This window comes from Salmo trutta, chromosome 33, assembly GCF_901001165.1.
Source record: "Salmo trutta chromosome 33, fSalTru1.1, whole genome shotgun sequence".
Lineage (NCBI taxonomy): Eukaryota > Metazoa > Chordata > Actinopteri > Salmoniformes > Salmonidae > Salmo > Salmo trutta.
In genome coordinates, this window is record NC_042989.1 from 32,988,492 (window position 1) to 33,008,727 (window position 20,236).

Below are 20,236 nucleotides of genomic sequence, written 5' to 3' on the forward strand. Positions count from 1 at the left end.
GCTTTGTAGAGCCAAAACAAACACCGCCTCTGCTATAGCAGCGGGAAGTAGGGGTATATACATGCAACAATTTCAAAGATTTGACAGAGTTACAGTTCATATAAGGAAATCAGTCAATTTAAAAAAGCCTGAACGCAGTTGGATTAACAAGAAGTTAATCTTTTAAATGATATAAGACACTTGTATGTTCATGAATGTTTAATATTACGAATATTTATTTGAATTGCGCGCCTTCCAATTTCACCGGATGTTGTCGGCTTCAATCCCGCTAGCGGGACACCTAGCCCCAAGAGTTAAGTATCAAAAGTATAAATAATTTCAAATTCAAGCAAACCAGACTGCACAATTTTTACAAATATTTTTTAATGTTGACGGATAGCCAGGGGCACACTCCAACACTGACATAATTTACAAACAAAGCATTTGTGTTTAGTGAGTTTGCCAGATCACATGCAGTAGGGATGACCAGAGATGTTCTCTTGATAAGTGTGTGAATTGGACAATTTTCCTGTTAAAATGTAACGAGTACTTTTGTGTGTCAGGGAAAATATATGGAGTAAAAAGTACATTTTATTTTCTTTCGGATGTAGTGAAGTAAAAGTTGCCAAAAATATAATTAAGAAAGTAAAGTACAGACACCCCTCCAAAATACTTGAGTAGTACTTTAAAGTATTTTTGCGTAAGTACTTTACACCAGTGCTTTGCAGTAATTGACCATGAGGCCTGATGCACGGTCTCCTCTGAACAGCTGATGTTAAAATGTGTCTCTTACTTGAACTCTGAAGCATTTATTTGGGCTGTAATTACTGAGGTTTGTAACTCTAATGAACTTATCCTCTGCAGCAGAGGTAACTCTGGGTCTTCCTTTCCTCTGGCGGTCCTCATGAGAGCCAGTTTCATTTAGAAGGCTAAAATCATATTTAATCTTCTCACAAATAGTTTCATATTAAATCATATATGTTCCACAAAATGTAGATGTAAATCTGATAACTGGGACATATACATTTGTAGAGTTACCGTTATTTGGTCATACCGTCCTTGATGAGATCACAAAACAACAACTGATTTGACATGATTGTTCTTTAAGTCCCTCCCGACCCTCATTATTTACATAAGAAATATTTTTTCAATGTCTAACCTTTTGATGTTACAGTACTGCAAAACCTCTGTTGTAACAAAGGGATTTTTAACTTCCATTTCTGCAGAGTGGGAGAGAGAGTTTCTGCGAGGTATTTACTGCCGCCATAAAACTGGCCAACTCCCCCAGGAGAGGAGGGGTCTTGAAACCTTTGTTTAGCCAGCACCTTTGATCTCCATCCAGGTGGGCAAGTCATGACAAGACCTATTTAGTTACATTTCATTAGGCCTATTTAGTTACTATCTATATGCCTTACATTTTACATCACAAAAGAAGGTCCACATGTTTACCTGCACAAACCAGCAGAAGACCAATACTGATGATAAGAGAGGTGGCCCTCATATTCTCCTCAGTCACAAGATACTGAATGTTTTGGGCCAATGTTGTCACAAAATACATTTTATACATGGACCACTTACACCCTTGAACTCATTAGTAACCACAACCCTTTCTCGTTAGCAGTTACCACGACTAACGTTATGTACTACAGCGTGACTTGTGTTTACATTTATAGTGGTACTCTGAAAGCACTGAATATACCATTTTTCAGTTGGGGGGGGGGATTCGATCCATATTGCGGAAGATCTGTGTTAAAATGTGAAGGTAATTTCGCCTTTAAATTTCAATCGAGCTATAACTTGGATCTTCCGCGATACGATCAAATTGAGCCCTAATTCACAGGTTGATTTTTCCAATGTAAAATATCCAAAAGGGAGAGACCAAGCCCCTCATTCTAGAATGCATTCCAAGGAAATAGTATACATTAATAGCAAGGGTTTTATTGTGAAATGAAGGAGACTGTTTTGAATAACCTTCAGTATTTAATTCAATAACAATTGCAGTAGTAATCAATCAATCAAATATATTTATGAAGCCCTTTTTACACCATCTGATGTCACAAAGTGCTACACAGAAACCCAGCCAAAAAACCCCAAACAGCAAGCAATGCAGATGTAGAAGCATGGTGGCTAGGAAAAACTCTCTAGAAAGGCACGAACCTGGGAAGAAACCTAGAGAGGAACCAGGCTCTGATGGGTGGCCAGTCCTCTTCTGGCTGGATGGAATGTCAGTCTTTAGCAATGTCAAGTGGCTTTAAAGACTGCCATTCCATCCAGACAGTTGTGTATGAAAATAATGTAAAGCTAAGCTATGACAGCGTGTTCATCTGAAAGAAACTTGTGCCCAGGGCAATCATGGGTAAATGGTATTCTATTTGCATAGCTTCAATTTCTTACAGGCATCCTTTGCGTCCTCATCATTGACAAGGTCTGTAATCAGTTCTTCTTTGTATTTATTGACCAGTTTCTTGCAGATGGCTTTGAGAATCCCCATGCTGCCACAAATAGTATCCAACTTAGCAGCTATGTTATCCTGCAAGTAAAAATATAGAGAGATCACTTACAGAATGTGTTTTTTTTGTGTCATTGGTGACACAAATTCATTTGCTTACATAACATTGTGAGAATTGCAGAGATATAGCAGTATAAAGGGGTTTCTCAATCATTTCAGTATGACCCTGACTAGGATTTATTATGTCTATAAAATGCTGTACATTGATGAGACTGTTGTGTTTACACTGTTAGGTTCAAATTTTCAGAGTAAAAACTCAACAGACACTATGACAGCTCAAACCAAGTTTATTCTTCCCAGAGGGTCAATACAGTTGCATTTGAAAAAGACATGTATACAATAGTTGTGGTATATGTACCCAACTTTGGGTGGAGTCTCCCCCCTTCTTGCTAAACATTTGTATCTTTATTGAATCCAAAATGGCGCTGCAGTTGGACGTGTGTATCTGTCTTTGTCTTATCCCATGTAAATAGCCAGTCTTTTTCGTATATATCTTAATCTCACTTTCTATCTACGAACTAAATATACTTTCCTGCAACCCGCCTCACCCAGTGTGGTACGGATCTGCTATTTTTATATCTCATAGCTAGAACTTCCATCAGGAGCTAGCCAGCTAACTAGCTACTAGTCTTTGTTAGCCAAGGCTAGCGGACCTCGCCTTTTTTCCCCGTCATCAGCCAGCCTTAGCTCGGACAACACCTGCCAGTCTGCACAGCACGACATCAACCCAGAGCATATCGGAATGCTTCTCTATACCATATCACCGGATTCCTGCCGCTCTGGATCATTACACCGGCTCATTACCCCAGATCATCGCAGCTAGCTAGCTGCTAATGAGTGGCTACTGTTAGCTAACACCTCTGTCCCGAAGCAAGCACCAGCTAGCCTTGAGCTAGCCTCAAGCTAGGCCCATATACCAGCTAATGCTAGGGCTACAATACCTCCTATGCCAATTGGCCTGGACCCTTTATTGTCAACACGGAGCACCGTCAATCCATCACGACTGGACTGCCGACGTGATCGCCCGATGTCGCCGAAGAATCATCTACTAGCTCCGTCCCACTAGTTTTTCTAAACGCTGTGTCCCATGCTCACCTAGCGTAGTAGTGACTACCGAACAGCACCTTGACTCACCTATTGCTGCTCTTTTGACCCTATGATCACTCGGCTACACAGCTGATGCCCCCTGGACTGTTTCAATAACACGGTACCTCATTTTGTTTCACTGTCAGCCCCAGCCTCGAACTCAGGTTCTGTATGTACCTAACTGACCCGCTCTGCCCATTCATCGCCATTTACCCATTTGTTGTCTTAGCTCTCCTGATCAACACCTGTGATTTCTTTGCCTCTCTCTGATGTCAATATTCCTTGTCTATTGCTGTCTTGGCTAGTTTTTACTGTTTTATTTCACTGTAGAGCCTTCAGTCCCACTCAAAATGCCTTAGATAGCTATTTTGTCCCACCCCACACATGTGGAGACCTCACATGGCTTAACTTGTCCCTCCAGAGACGAAACATCTCTTATCGTCACTCAACACCTAGGTTTACCTCCACTGTACTCACATCCTACCATACTCTTGTCTGTACATTATGCCTTGAATCTTTTCTACCATGCCCAGAAATCTGCTCCTTTTATTCTCTGTCCCCAACGCACTAGACGACCAGTTCTTATAGCCTTTAGCCTTATCCTACTCCTCCTCTGTTCCTCTGGTGATGAAGAGGTTAATCCAGGCCCTGTAGTCCCCAGTTCCACTCCTACTCCCCAGGCGCTATCATTTGTTGACTAATGTAACCGTAAAAGCCTTGGTTTCATGCATGTTAACATCAGAAGCCTCCTCCCTAAGTTTGTTTTATTCACTGCTTTAGCACACTCCGCCAACCCTGATGTCCTAGGCGTGTCTGAATCCTGGCTTAGGAAGGCCACCAAAAATTCTGAAATTTCCATCCCCAACTACAACATTTTCCGCCAAGATAGAACTGCCAAAGGGGGTGGAGTTAGTCTGCAGTGTTCTGTCATGCTATCCAGGTCTGTGCCCAAACAGTTCGAGCTTCTACTTTTAAAAATCCACTTTTCCAGAAACAACTCTCTCACCATTGCTGCTTGTTATAGACCACCTTCCGCCCCCAGCTGTGTCCTGGACACCATATGGAATTGATTGCCCCACATCTATCTTCAGAGCTCGTACTGATAGGTGACCTAAACTGAGACATGCTTAACACCCCGGCCATCCTACAATCTCAGCTAGATGCCCTCAATCACACACAAATTATCATGGAACCTACCAGGTACAACCTTAAATCCGTAAACACGGGCACCCTCATAGATATCATCCTGACTAACCTGCCCTCTAAATACACCTCTGCTGTCTTCAACCAGGATCTCAGCGATCACTGCCTCATTGCCTGCGTCCGTAATGGGTCCGCTGTCAAACGACCACCCCTCATCACTGTCAAACGCACCCTAAAACACTTCAGCGAGCAGGCCTTTCTAATCGACCTGGCTCGGGTATACTGGAAGGATATTGACCGCATTCCGTCAGTAGTGGATGCCTGGTTGCTCTTCAAAAGTGCTTTCCTCACCATCTTAAACAAGCCCCATTCAAAAAATGTAGAACTAAGAAAAGATATAGCCCTTGGTTCACTCCAGACCTGTCTGCCCTTGACCAGCACAAAAGCAACCTGTGGCGTACTGCGTTAGCATCGAATAGCCCCCGCGATATGCAACATTTCAGGGAAAATAGGAACCAAAATACACAAGCAGTTAGGACAGCAAAGGCTAGCTTTTTCAAACAGAAATGTGCATCCTGTAGCACAAACTCCAAAAAATGTTCTGGGACACTGTGAAGTCCATGGAGAATAAGAGCACCTCCTCCCAGCTGCCCACTACACTGAGGCTAGGAAACACTGTCACCACCAATAAATCCGCAATAATTGAGAATTTCAACAAGCATTTTTCTATAGCTGGCCATGCTTTCCACCTGGCTACCCCTACCCCGGTCAACAGCCCTGCACCCCCCACAGCAACTTGCCCAAGCCTCCCCCATTTCTCCTTCACCCAAATCCCGACAGCTGAAAGAGTTCCAAATTTAGACCCCTACAAATCAGCTGGGCTAGACAATCTGGACCCTGTCTTTCTAAAATTATCCGCCTCAATTGTTGCAACCCCTATTACTAGCCTGTTCAACCTCTCTTTCATTTCATCTGAGATCCCTAAATACTGGAAAGCTGATGCGGTCATCCTCCTCTTCAAATGGGGTGACGCTCTAGGCCCAAACTGTTACAGACCTATATCTATCCTACCCTGCCTTTCTGAAGTCTTCGAATGCCAAGTTAACAAACAGATCACTGGCCATTTCAAATCCCACCGTACCTTCTCTGCTATGCAATTTAGTTTCCGAGCTGGTCATGGGTGCACCTCAGCCACGCTCAAGGTCCTAAACGATATCATAACCGCCATCGATAAAAGACAATACTGTGCAGCCATATTCATCGACCTGGCCAAGGCTTTCAACTCTGTCAATCACCGCATTCTTATCGGCAGACTCAACAGCCTTGGCTTCTCAAATGACTGCCTCGCCTGGTTCACCAACTGCTTTTCAGATAAAGTTCAGTGTGTCAAATCGGAGGACCTGTTGTCCGGACATCTGGCAGTCTATGGGGGTGCCACAGGGTTCAATTCTTGGACCGACTCTTTTCTCTGTATACATCAATGATGTCGCTCTTGCTGCTGGTGATTCTCTGATCCACCTCTACGCAGACAACACCATTCTGTATACTTCTGGCCCTTCTTTGGACACTGTTAACAAACCTCCAGACGAGCTTCAATGTCATACAACACTCCTTCCGTGGCCTCCAACTGCTCTTAAATGCAAGTAAAACTAAATACATGCTCTTCAACCAGTCGCTGCCCGCACCCACCCGCCCGTCTAGCATCACGACTCTGGACGGTTCTGACTTATATTTGTAGATGTCCACATATTCTATCTAGGTGTCTGGTTAGACTGTAAACTCTCCTTACAGACTAACAGTAAACATCTCCAATCCAAAATTAAATCTAGAATCGGCTCCCTTTTTCGCAACAAAGCATCATTCACTCATGCTGCCAAACATAAAACTGACTATCCTACGGGATCCTCGACTTTGGCGATGTCATTTACAAAACAGCTTCCAACACTCTACTCAGCAAATTGGATGTAGTCTATCACAGTGTCTTCCATTTTGTCACCAAAGCCCCATATACTACCCACCACTGCAACCTGTATGCTCTAGGTAAAGCCACGCCTTATCTCAGCTCACTGGTCAGCATAGCAGCACCCACCCGTAGCACACACTCCAGCAGGTATATTTCATTGGTCACCCCCAAAGCCAACTCCTCCTTTGGCTGCCTTTCCTTCCAGTTCTCTGCTGTTAATGACTGAAACAAATTGCATACATCACCAAAGCTGGAGACTCATCTCCCTCACTAACTTTAAGCATCAGCTGTCAGAGCAGCTTACCGATCATTGCACCTGTACATAGCCCATCTGTAAATAGCCCACCCAACTACCTCATCCCCATATTATTCGTTTTTTTGCTCCTTTGCACCCCAGTATTTCTACTTGCACATTCATCTTCTGCACATCTATCACTCCAGTGTTTAATTGCTAAATTGTAATTATTTGGCCACTGTGGCCTATTTATTGCCTTACCTCCCTAATCTTACTTCATTTGCCCACACTGTCTATAGACTTTTCTATTTTGTTATTGACTGTACGTTTGTTTATCCCATGTGTAACTCTGTGTTGTGTCGCACTGCTTTGCTCTATCTTGGCCAGGTCGCAGTTGTAAATGAGAACTTGTTCTCAACTGGCCTACCTGGTTAAATAAAAGTGAAATATATTTTAATATTGCTAGGCAGGAAACGAAGTGATACGGGGAATAAACGTTTTTTTCTCTTAACGTGTCCAGACACCTCGACCCCCTTCATCACTAATCCATGGCTCTCTCCCCTTATCAATGCTGTCACATGTGATCGTTTTCCCTGCATTCAGCACATTCCAAGCTTAATTGCACACACCATATCCCTTCCTCCTACAGATAATCATTAACTTCTGATGTAGACCCTCTAAATCTAAGCACTCAATAGTTTAATAGGATACCTGATAATTAACCCCATCCCAAGTTTAGAAGTTAGTACCCAGAATCCATCAACACTTAAACTATAAAGTTAATATTTGCATTATATTTATTCAAGAGTGTAAAGCTAACTTGAGATTGCTCACCTTCCATTTTACAGTCACAGAACAATCTGTCATCATTACCTTGTCATTATCACCATCCAGCTGGGCCTTGACCTTGTTGATGATGCGCTTACACGCAAAGCAGGTACCTGGAAGGACAGCTTTGATCTGAGGGAGAGGGAGACATTTTAGGCTACAAAAATGATCAGGTATTTACTTAAATATATGGCAAAATGGTATTGCCAAATAATGGCATTAACCTAGATTAATATTTTTTCTTTCTTTTGGGATTAATTAAAACAATCACCACTGGGCTTAGTCTGTTTCTGCTCTCTTCACATGTTTGGCATGACAATGAGTGACAAGGAGTTGGGATGGTAGCACAAACAGACTGGCCTGGTGCTACCATTTTTTTCATGCTACCTCATGCAAACCCCAATTTCTTTACGCTTCCCAGCTAGCACATACCGTTCTGAGAACCATATGTTTCTTAGAGCTTGGTGAGAGCGTTGTTGGCCTATGGTTATCTTTGCAAACAACCTTCCCATAACTTTCTGGGATAGTTGCTTCCCACAGACGTCAAATCGATGTCTATTCCATGTTGGTTCAGCGTAATTTCATTGAAATGACATGGATACAACGTTGATTCAATCAGTGTGTACCCAGTGGGTTGGCTTTGGAACATTCTCAGCACATTTAAGGAACTTCACACAAACACATTTTCATTACCTTAATATAAGCTTTCCTAAAAGTTCAAACATGGTTACATTTACATTTTGATAATGTTCTCTGAACGTTTTCAACTGGTTTGACATCGGGAATGTTCTCATAGTTCAGTGAATGTTAAGAAACACCGTTCTTCTGTGGGAATTTCAATACTTTAGCATAGCGTTTCCTCATGGTTCTATTTAAAGTCATGTTCTCAAATTGTTCCACGAATGTTCAGAAACAACGTTGTTCTGTGGGAATTTCAGTACTTAAGCATAAATTTGTTTTCATGGTTCTATTTATTCATGTTCCCAAATCCTTCCAAGAAAGTTGAGAAAATCATAAACACAACTTCAACAAAGAATGCTATTTAAAAACATACGTTCCGTTCTCAGCATGAACAAAACTCTATCCTGTTAACCGTTCTGGCACAAGCGTTCCGCTAGCGACCCACCTCGACAACATCCGGTGAAATTGCAGAGCAGAAATAGTCGTAATATACATTCATAAAAAACATGTGTTATCCTTTTGAGGATAGGGGGCAGTATTGAGAATTTTGGAAAAAATATGTTCCCATTTTTAACTGCCTCCTACACCAACTCAGAAGCTAGAATATGCATATTATTGTTCAGGTTTGGATAGAAAACACTCTGAATTTTCTAAAACTGTTTGAATGGTGTCTGTGAGTATAACAGAACTCCTATGGCAGGCAAAAACCTGACAAGGTTTCAAGCAGGAAGAACCCTGTCTGACAAGGAGTCGTGCGTCTTGCATCTTTTTATTGAAAAGTAAGGATCTTAGCTGTAACGTGACAATTCCCAGGGCTCCAATAGGCTCTCAGAGCCCGGGAAATAACTGAAGGTTTACGAGGGAGCCTCAGGCTGAAACACATTATCACCTTTTGTAAGTGGCTGCTCCGAGGACCTTTGAATGAGGAGCGTGCACGAGTCGCTCCTGAGGAGAAATTTTATTCGGCTGTTTAGGCTCAATGCATACTCCCGGTCGGAATATTATCACTTATCTACGAGATAAATGGCATAAAAATTGGTTTTAAACAGCGGTTGACATGCTTCGAAGTACGGTAATGGAATATTTAGACATTTTTGTCACGCCAATGCGCCATGCGCGACACCGTGAAGAAGCATTCTGATAGTGTCTAGAACTCACGAACAAAACGTCGCTGTTTGGATATAACGATGGATTATTTGGGACCAAACCTACATTTGTTATTGAAGTAGAAGTCCTGGCAGTGTATTCTGACGAAGAACAAGCAAGGTAAGAACATTTTTCTTATAGGAAATGTGATTTTGGTGAAGGCTAAACTTGCCGGGTATCTAAATAGCTAGCCCTGTGATGCCGGGCTATGTACTTAGATTATTGCAAAATGTGCTTCATCCGAAAAGCTATTTTAAAATCGGACATATCGAGTGCATAGAGGAGTAATGTATCTATAATTCTTAAAATAATTGTTATGCTTTTTGTGAACGTTTATCGTGAGTAATTTAGCAAACTGTTAGTAAATTCCCCGGAAGTTTGCGGGGGTTATGCTTTTTCTGAACGTCACATGCTAATGTAAAAAGCTGGTTTTTGATATAAATATGAACTTGATTGAACAGACATGCATGTATTGTATAACACAATGTCCTAGGTGTGTCATCTGATGAAGATCATAAAAGGTTAGTGCTGCATTTAGCTGTGGTTTGGGTTTATGTGACATGATATGCTAGCTTGAAAAATGGGTGTCTGATTTTTTCTGGCTGGGCACTCTGCTGACATAATCTAATGTTTTGCTTTCGTTGTAAAGCCTTTTTGAAATCGGACAGTGGGGTTAGATTAACGAGATTCTTGTCTTTAAATAGCTGTAAAATAGTCATATGTTTGAGAAATTGAAGTAATAGTATTTCTAACGATTCAAAAATCGCGCCACTGGATTTCAGTGGCTGTTACGTAGGTGGGACGAGATATTCAAATACCTTAGAAATGCTATTACTTCCCTGTGGCTCAGTTGGTAGAGCATGGTGTTTGCAACGCCAGGGTTGTGGGTTCGATTCCCACGGGGGGCCAGTACAAAAAAAAAAAAAAAGAATGCATGAAATGAAATGTATGCATTCACTACTGTAAGTCGCTCTGGATAAGAGTGTCTGCTAAATGACTAAAATGTACTTCAATTTCTCAAACATATGACTATTTTACACCATTTTAAAGACAAGACTCTCGTTAATCTAACCATACTGTCCGATTTCAAAAAGGCTTTACAACGAAAGCAAAACATTAGATTATGTCAGCAGAGTACCCAGCCAGAAATAATCAGACACCCATTTTTCAAGCTAGCATATAATGTCACACAAACCCAAACCACAGCTAAATGCAGCACTAACCTTTGATGATCTTCATCAGATGACAATCCTATACAATACATGCATGTTTTGTTCAATCAAGTTCATATTTATATCAAAAAACAGCTTTTTACATTAGCATGTGACTAGCATGTGACTAGCATTCCCACCGAACACTTCCGGTGAATTTACTAAATTACTCACGATAAACGTTCACAAAAAACACAACAATTATTTTAAGAATTATAGATACAGAACTCATTTATGCACTCGCTATGTCCGATTTTAAAATAGCTTTTCGGTGAAAGCACGTTTTGCAATATTCTGAGTAGATAGCCCGGCCATCACAGGCTAGCTATTTTGACACCCACCAAGTGTGGTACTCACCAAACTCCGATTTACTATTAGAAAAGTTTGATTACCTTTGCTGTTCTTCGTCAGAATGCACTCCCAGGACTTCTACTTCAATAACAAATGTTGGTTTGGTTCCAAATAATCCATAGTTATATCCAAATAGCTGCGTTTTGTTCGTGCGTTCAAGACACTATCCAAAGGGTAAAGAAGGGTGACGCTCCCGACGCATTTCGTGACAAAAAATATTCCATTACCGTACTTCGAAGCATGTCAAACGCTGTTTAAAATCAATTTTTATGCTATTTTTCTCGTAAAAAAGCGATAATATTCCGACCGGGAGTCGTTGTTTTCGTTCAAAGAGAGAGAATGTAAACATGGTGTCGGCTCGTGCACGCGCCTCCAGTCTCATTGTCCTCTGATCGACCATTATCCAAATGCGCTAATGTTTTTCAGCCATGGCCTGCAAAGCCACCATTCATCGTTCTGGCGCCTTCAGAGAGCTTATGGGAGCGTTAGAAAATGTCACGTTATGCCAGAGATCCCCTGTTTTGGGTAGAGATGATCAAGAAGGCCAAGATATAGTCAGAGAGAGCGCTTCCTGTTTGGAATCTTCTCAGGTTTTGGCCTGCCAAATGAGTTCTGTTATACTCACAGACACCATTCAAACAGTTTTAGAAACTTTAGGGTGCTTTCTATCCAAATCAAACAATTATATGCATATTCTAGTTACTGGGCAGGAGTAGTAACCAGATTAAATCGGGTACGTTTTTTATCCGGCCGTGCAAATACTGCCCCCTATCCCCAACAGGTTAACGAGAAGTGTATCTTTTAAATGGGATATAATAGTTGTATGTTTGAGAAATTTGAATTATGAGATTTTTGTTGTTTTGAATTTGCTGGCTGTTGAATAGTGTGTCCCGCGGGTGGGACGCTAGCGTCCCACATACCCCAGAGAGGTTAACAAGAAGTTAAGCTTTATTTTGATGTATTATTATTAGTTAAATATTTATAATTCTGTAGTTTCAATTTCGCGCTCTGCAATTTCACCGGATGTTGGCCAGGTGGGACGCTACCGTCCCACCTGCCCATAAGAAGTTAAAGGAACCAAAATAAAATGTTCTCAGAACCTCCCTGCAACGTAAAATGAAACATTCCCAGAACAGACAATGTTCCTTTTTGTTCTCAGAATGTAAAACAAAAAAGTCCAGTTTTACTGGTCAGGAAAAATATATCTTCTTTCCCACAGCCAATGTTAAACCAAAAGCAAACGTTCCCACACCTTCCAAGGAACCAAATGTGCCAGCTGGGTATTGTGTAGGGCAGTGTTTCTCAACTAGAGTCATTGAGTATCCCCAATAGTACAAATTATTTTGTAGACCCGGACAAGCATACCTGATTCAACTTATTAACTAGTCATCAAACTGAATCAGGTGTATTTGTCCGGGGCGGTACTCACTAATACAATACAATGAAAAGTCTCCAACACTACCTCGGCATGGTTGTCATCTCTGTCCATTAGGTAGTCCCCCCACATGGCCTCCTCCTCTCTCAGATTCCCCCCACCTTGAGGCTTGAAGGACTGAGCAAAGGCTAAAAGAAATGATTCTATTAGCATTGTCATTTTATGTTATTTTTTAAAAACAGTGAAATCTTTACAATCGGTAAATGGTCAATCCATTTGGATTCAATCACTTTTTGACAGCACCCCTTTTGATTGGAATGGTTCCTTCCATTAATGACCATTGTAGGAGTGCTCAGAAAGTGACTTTTTAGACCTGAATGCCAATATATTAAAGAGATAAAGGTGTTCAAGGTTGACCTTATTTTGCATAACCCAACATACCATGAGACATCCATGTCTTCATCACTGGGAAATAAACTTCCGACTTCAACTGTACATGCATACATACATACATACATACATACATACATACATACATACATACATACATACATACATGCATGCATGCATGCATGCATACATACATACATACAGTTGAAGTCTGAAGTTTACATACACCTTAACCAAATACTTTTAAACTCAGTTTTTCACAATTCCTGACATTTAATCCTAGTAAAAATTCCCTGGATTTCTATTTGCCATATATTTTGTCAATTGTGCTGTGATGCTTCACAAAAGTACTGAACCTTTCTTTTCTCATAGCTTCTACAGGTTGTAAATTAAAGATAACATTTTTTGGGGATAAAATAATTATTATATTATTGATCGATTGACACTAACTTTTAAAATCACCCAGTATTGCTATCTGCAGCGTTAGTTCTAGGTAAATGTTGCAATTCTTCAGCCATTCCTGGACCTGTGACCAAAAACGAGCTACATATGGACAATACCAAAATAAATTATATAATGACTCTGCGTCCTCGCAGCAATATCTACAGAGCTGGGAAGATTGAATCCCCCATGTATATAACATTCTATTGGTTGCAAGAATTTTGTATAATTTATATTGAAAAATTTGAAGTTTTGAATTTGGCGTTGTTTTGCGTGTCAATTCATAAACCATGTGCCATTGAATCGGTACATCGAATCTCTTCCCAACTATTTTTTGCAATTTATATGGCACAGCTGTCATTTTTTTGGTCCTTCAATGAAATTGGTATCTATTTTTTATTTATCGCAATTTTCTTTAACCATTTTTTTGTATTTATTAAGGACCAAGTTCCTTACCTTTGCTCCCTTCCACTTGCCTCTTCCATTTTTGTGATAATGCTTCAATTAGTTGGTTGTAATTTTGGGTAGAGAAGACATTTCCGTATGTCAATGTTAGCTACATGTGTGACAACTCCTCCAGTCCTATTTATGATATAATTTACAAAGATTATACCTTTTTTTTAAACATTTTATCAATTTAAAAAAATTTTTTTATCAATTAGTATATTTGAGTTTAACCACAATATTTGTTGTATTATTCTGTCTTTTCAGGTGGGTTAAACTGAAATTGCAACCAACTTTCTAAAGCTTGTTTAAAAATAACAATATTTTGGAGATTTCATTTTCAAATAACCAAAAGTAAGCAGTTAAAATGTTCTTTATTCACATTACATTTAACTAGGCAAGTCAGTTAAGAACAAATTCCTATTTACAATGACGGCCAAGGAACAGTGGGTTAACTGCCTTGTTCAGGGGCAGAACAACAGATTTTTACCTTGTCAGCTCAGGGATTTGATCTAGCAACCTTTCAGTTACTGGCCCAACGCTCTAAACACTAAGCTACCTGCCTCCCCAACACGGGGTGAGACATTCTTACTAATTTACTAGAGAACCATTTTGGATTTAAGTATAACTTTTGTATGACTGATGCCTTTAGTGAGAGGGCTAATGCTTTAATATTTAATCATTTCTGCCCTACGAATTCCTTTCGTTATATAAATCGGTCCTTTTATTTTATTTATTTATTTATTCTTCATATAATTTAAAAAGCAGGTCACTAGGTGTAGGCAAAACTATAAGCAAATGGGTAAACTGTGATATGACTAAAGAGTTAATCAGGGTGATTTTTCCACAGGTATTTTCCTTTCCTTTCCATGGTAGCAAAATCTTACTGATTTCTGCTAACTTTCTATAAAAATGTTTTGGAGTGAGATCATTTCTTTCGTTTGGGATATATATATGCTGAGTATGTCCACATCCCCGTCAGACCATTTATTGGTGAACTACACAGTAATGTAAAATTTGAATTTAATTTATCATAATTTGGTTTTAATCCAGAGAGTTTAGAAAAAGTATCTAGATCCTCTGAGGCTGTGCAGGGATTCAAATTGTGGCTTTGAAAGAACATGAATCATCAGCGTACAGCGTACAATGACATCTTTTTGTTTTTAAGCCACATATTTCTAATCCCTTAATATTATTGTTGGATCTAATTTTAACAGCTAACATTTCAACGGCAATAATAAATAGATATGCCGATAATGGATAACCTTGTTTTACTCCTCTTGACAGTTTAAACATTCTGAGATGTAGTCATTATTTACAATTTGACACCTAGGGTTACTATACATAACTTTAACCCATTTTATAAGAGATTCTCCAAAATTGAAATATTCCAGGCATTTATATATAAACTCCAGTCGTACTTTATCAAAAGCTTTTTCAAAATCACCTATGAAAACCAGGCCTGGTTTCCCCGATATTTCATAGTATTCTATTGTTTCCAGTACTTGTCTTATATTATCTCCAATGTATCGTCATTGAAAAAAACCTGTCTGATAAGGATGAATAATATCTGACAATACCTTTTTAATTCTATGCACCAAGCATTTAGCTAGAATTTTTTGCATCACAACACTGACGTGTAGAGGCCTCCAATTGTTTAAATGGACTGGGTCTTTATATATACCACTTGGATCCATTTTCAGTAATAACTACAGTTTATATAGGAGTGGTTAAAACATGCTAATAATGGTCTTCTGAGTATATATAAAAAAAAGTTTGGTATACTTCCATCCAGCCCTGGAGTTTTCCCGGACTTAAAGGCTTTAATTGCAGCAGTTCCTCTTCTGTAATTTGGCCTTCACATGAGTTGTTCTGTACAGATGTTAATTTTACATTATTAACAGGTTAAAAATCCATCCAATTAGCTTCGCTTAGTGGAGATGGAGGAGACTGAAACGAAAACCTATTCTTAAAGTACTTTACTTCCTCTTTCAAAATATTGTTCGGTGAATCGTGCGTGACTCCATCATTTGTAACAAGTTTCAATAGAAATGCTACCAACATTTTTTTATGTTGAAGATTGAAAAAGAATTTGGTGCATTTTTCTGATATTCCATCCATTTCGCTTTATTTTTATAATATATTACACTGGATCATACTTGAATAAGTTCCTCCATTTATTTGTGTTGTTCCTCTAACTTATTCTGAGCCTCTATGGTACAGTTTTATTGCTATTTAACTGTACTGCTAGTCCCTCAGTTTCCTTTGTTAATATGGACTCTTTTGACAAATTGCTTTTGTTTTATAGATTAGTAATGATTTGCATGGCCTCTAAAGGCACATTTAAAAGTGTCCCATACAATAAGGGGATCTGCTGTACCTATGGTATGTTGGGAAAAAGTCAGTTATAAATTCTTCTGTCCTAGTTTTAAACAAGTTATCATCTAGTAGGCTTTGATTCAATTTCCAATATCCTCGCCACATGGAAATTCTGTAAGAGATATATGCCAATTATGTGATTATCCGACCGCATTCTGTCCCCTATCAACACTTTTTTTTTTTTTTTTGGTGCCGGAGAAAATGACAAAGTAATCAAGACGACTAGCTTGATTAAGCCTCCGCCATGTATATCTCTCTAGGTCATATATCCACTAATTCCAATATGTCCATGACATTCATGATTTCCGGAAGTGCCTGAGGGTGATCATTTAATGTGATTTCCTTTACGGTCCATAGAGGTATTTAAAACCGTATTACAAACTCCCACCATAATAATATTCCAGTGTTGCTTGTAGAGTTGAGATATATCTATATCTAGAGATAGATAGATAGATTGATATAGATATAGAGATAGATAGATAGATAGAGATATAGATAGAGATAGATATATAGAGATAGAGATAGAGATATATATAGATATAGATAGATAGAGAGAGATAGATATAGATATATAGAGAGATATAGATATATAGAGATAGATAGATAGAGATTGATAGAGATATAGAGATATAGATAGATAGATAGAGAGAGAGAGAGATAGAGAGAGAGATATAGATAGATTGATAGAGATATAGATAGATAGATAGATAGATATAGAGATATAGATAGATATATAGAGATAGATAGATAGAGATATAGAGATATAGAGAGATAGATAGATATATAGATAGATATAGAGAGATAGATAGATATAGAGATATAGATAGAGATATAGAGATATATAGAGATAGATTGATATAGAGATAGATAGATATATATATAGAGATAGAGATATAGATAGAGATATAGAGATAGATAGATAGATAGATATAGATATATAGAGATAGATATAGATATATAGAGATAGATAGATATTCAAAGAAGCTTGGATCATCATTATTTGGACGTAATATGTTAATAAGCTATATCTGTTTATTGTCCAATAACATATTTAAAATATTCCATCTACCTTGATGTGTTTGGACAATTAGCACATTTAGATCAAAATTACTGTTAATTAATATCATCACCCCTTTTGAATTTCTTTGACCATGGGAAAAATATATTTCACCCCCCCAGTCCTTTTTCCACAAAACTTTGTCTAAAATTGTTGAATGAGTTTCCTGTAAACAATATATATTATATTCCTTCTCTTTAGCCAGGTAAATACTGATAGACTTTTCTTATTATCTTTCTTATTATCTGCCACATAAACCATTACAATTATAACTGGCTATACTTATCTCACCAATTACCATAATGAGACACAAGTTTCTATTCTATTTATCATAATATAAGGTTTGTAAACGTACCATTAAAATGTAACATGATGATTGAGTGTCTATAGCTGATGATATTTGCATTGCTGCTGAGTAAACCTCCAATTGGTCCCCACTATTCCACCTGCTAAAAGCCCTCCTCATCCTGAGTTGGGTTGTCATCACAATGCCCGGCAGACCGCCAAAAGGCCCCCTGGATCCCATGGCCCCGGAGAGACTGGGACCTATCCTTCGAAAAGAGCACACAGTGCCACCCACAGAACAGAATCAGATCAACTGCCAAATGCATTTCCATCGCCCTCACCTCGATTTGTATTATATATAGCCATTAAAAAATATATACTTAAACGGGATTTTTAATCTAATATTCCATAATTAGCTCTTTATTTTTGTAGTAATGTAGGCAGTTTATGCCTAGGATTTTTAACTCTCACCAGTTTCGCCATTTACCAAAATTACATTATGGCAAGCATTTATTATTTTAGCAAACAATTATTGTGATTCATCCTATATTGTCCCTAACATTTTTTACTCCCTCGCAACAGTTATGGGATACACACATACACTCAACCCCTTTCCCCCACAACAACCACAGACTTAGATTCTGAACAGTTGCACCATCCCAGAGCCCAACTCAAGAAAGGTCTTGATTTACGAATGCATATACAGTTGCAGCTGTATGAGAAGGCCTGCAAAACTGAGCCAAAAAATAAGGACATTTGATTAACCATTGTCATGTTAACGGTTTTCAAAATGACAATTCTTTATAAAAAAAATATTCAAGACATAATAAAATACTGTAGTTTGACAACACTTTGTAAGCATTTAAATGATATCAAACTCAACCGTTTATCTTTTCCAGTGATGAAGACATGGATGTCTCATGGTATGGTGGGGTATGCAAAATTATTCAACTTTGAGCACCTTTTGTCTCCTGAATGTTAATCGGGTCCGAAATGTTACTTTCTGACCACTTCTTCCATGGGCAAACGTGTATGGAATTAAAATGGACTTACCCTAAAGCTGGATTTCAATATTTAATTTTCCTGACATTTCACAAAATAAGACCCATATATTTACCTGCACAAACCAGCAGAAGAACCATATTGATGACCCTCATCTTCTTCTCAGTCAAAAGGTAGAAATGGATAATAAAGCAACTGTTGTAAGCCAGTGTAGTTAACTTGGTCCTGGTTGGATAGCACAGAACGTCTGCTCTTTTCTACCCATTGCCTCTGGCTTGATTGGTTGCCGTTGCGGAGGGGAAGGAGCGTGGTTGGCAAGGTTGAGGGATTGGATCTGAGCCCGGGTAAGGGGGGTGGGGGGCGCAAAGTTGTTGTTTAAGGTATTTTATACATGGCCATTGATACACTATCATTCTTCAAAGCGAAGATCAGAAAGCTGACTTCCTTTTTCACTAGCTGTACCACAAATACAGATAACTGCCCAAATAAAGGAAACACCAACAGTGTCTTAATAGGGCGTTGTGCATCCACAAGCTAGAACAGCTTCAATTCACCTTGGCATAGATTCTACAAGTTTCAGAAACTCTATTGGAGGGATGCAACTCCTTTCTTCCACAATAATTCCATAATTTGGTGTTATGTTGATGGTGGTGGAAAACACTGTCTCAGGCACCAGTCCAGAATCACCCATAAGTGTTTAATTGGGTTGAGATCTGGTGACTGAGACGACCATTGCATATGGTTTACATCATTTTCATGCTCATCGAACCATTCAGTGATCACTCGTGCCCTGTGGATAGGGGCATTGTCATCATATGGGGGCGTAGCCATGGTAGCCAAAATAATGGCCTGCCCAGCATTGTTATACATGACCCTAAGCATGACGGGATATTAATTGCTTAATTAACTCAGGAACCATGTGTGGAAGCACCTGCTTTCAATATACGTGTATCTATCCCTCATTTACTCAAGTGTTTCCATTATTTTGGCAGTTACATGTAAATGCTACATCCTGACTTGTGGCAACTCAGTGTGCGGCCTAAAACTCTCACAACCTAGAGCCAACACGTTTTCTAAATGTGTACACAATTGGTAAGCCCACTTACATTTTATATGATAGAAGTGCTCTCCTAACCATGCTAATGTATGACATTGAAATTAAGTGGAATAATGCAGGGATTTGAATCTGATTTCACCTGACCACAACGCCTCTCCCTATCTGTAGTCTGCTGATAATGAGAGTCACATTTTAAAGTTATCAGCTATATAGTAACAGGTTTAATGACCAAATTAATGCAGTAAAGCCAAATGGAAAAGGTTGCTGTTTGTGGGAGACTCGATTTAAATGTTTGTACACTGCCTTCGGAATGTATTCAAACCCCTTGACTTTTTTACACATTTTGGTACCTTAAAGCCTTATTCTAAAATGGATTTAAAAATAAATAAAAAATCCTCAGCAATCTACACACAATACCCCATAATGACGAAGTGAAAACAAGTTTTTAGACATTTTTACAAATGTATTCAAATAATAAACAGAACTTATTTAAATAAGTATTCAGACCCTTTGCTATGAGACTCGAAATTGAGCTCAGGTGCATCCTGTTTCAATTGATCATCCTTGATATGTTGTGGTAAATTCACTTGATTGGACATGATTTGGAAAGGCACACACTTGTCTATACAAGGGCCCACAGTTGACAGCGCATGTTAGAGCAAAAACCAAGCCAT

General features: G+C 39.0%; 1 protein-coding gene across 1 annotated transcript; it reads right to left on the bottom strand.

Annotated features, from left to right (window-relative positions):
• Positions 1–1,939: 1,939 nt before the first annotated feature.
• Positions 1,940–18,852, bottom strand: LOC115172856 (saposin-C). Its single transcript, XM_029730663.1, has 4 exons — positions 18,621–18,852; positions 12,595–12,695; positions 7,789–7,875; positions 1,940–2,509 (listed from the first exon to the last, which is right to left on the bottom strand). Exons 1-4 carry the CDS (start codon positions 18,658–18,660, stop codon positions 2,348–2,350), a joined length of 390 nt encoding a protein of 129 aa, XP_029586523.1. The 5' UTR covers positions 18,661–18,852; the 3' UTR covers positions 1,940–2,347.
• Between the last annotated feature and the right edge of the window lie 1,384 nt (positions 18,853–20,236).

Excerpts from the sequence above, each read along its gene's own strand:
- LOC115172856 (XM_029730663.1), bottom strand. The coding sequence starts at position 18,660 with ATGAGGGTCATCAATATGGTTCTTCTGCTGGTTTGTGCAG. Across the intron at positions 7,876-12,594 it reads GAGATGACAACCATGCCGAG|ATCAAAGCTGTCCTTCCAGG; the intron begins GTAGTGTTGGAG and ends CCTCTCCCTCAG. Across the intron at positions 2,510-7,788 it reads TGGATGGTGATAATGACAAG|GATAACATAGCTGCTAAGTT; the intron begins GTAATGATGACA and ends TTTTACTTGCAG.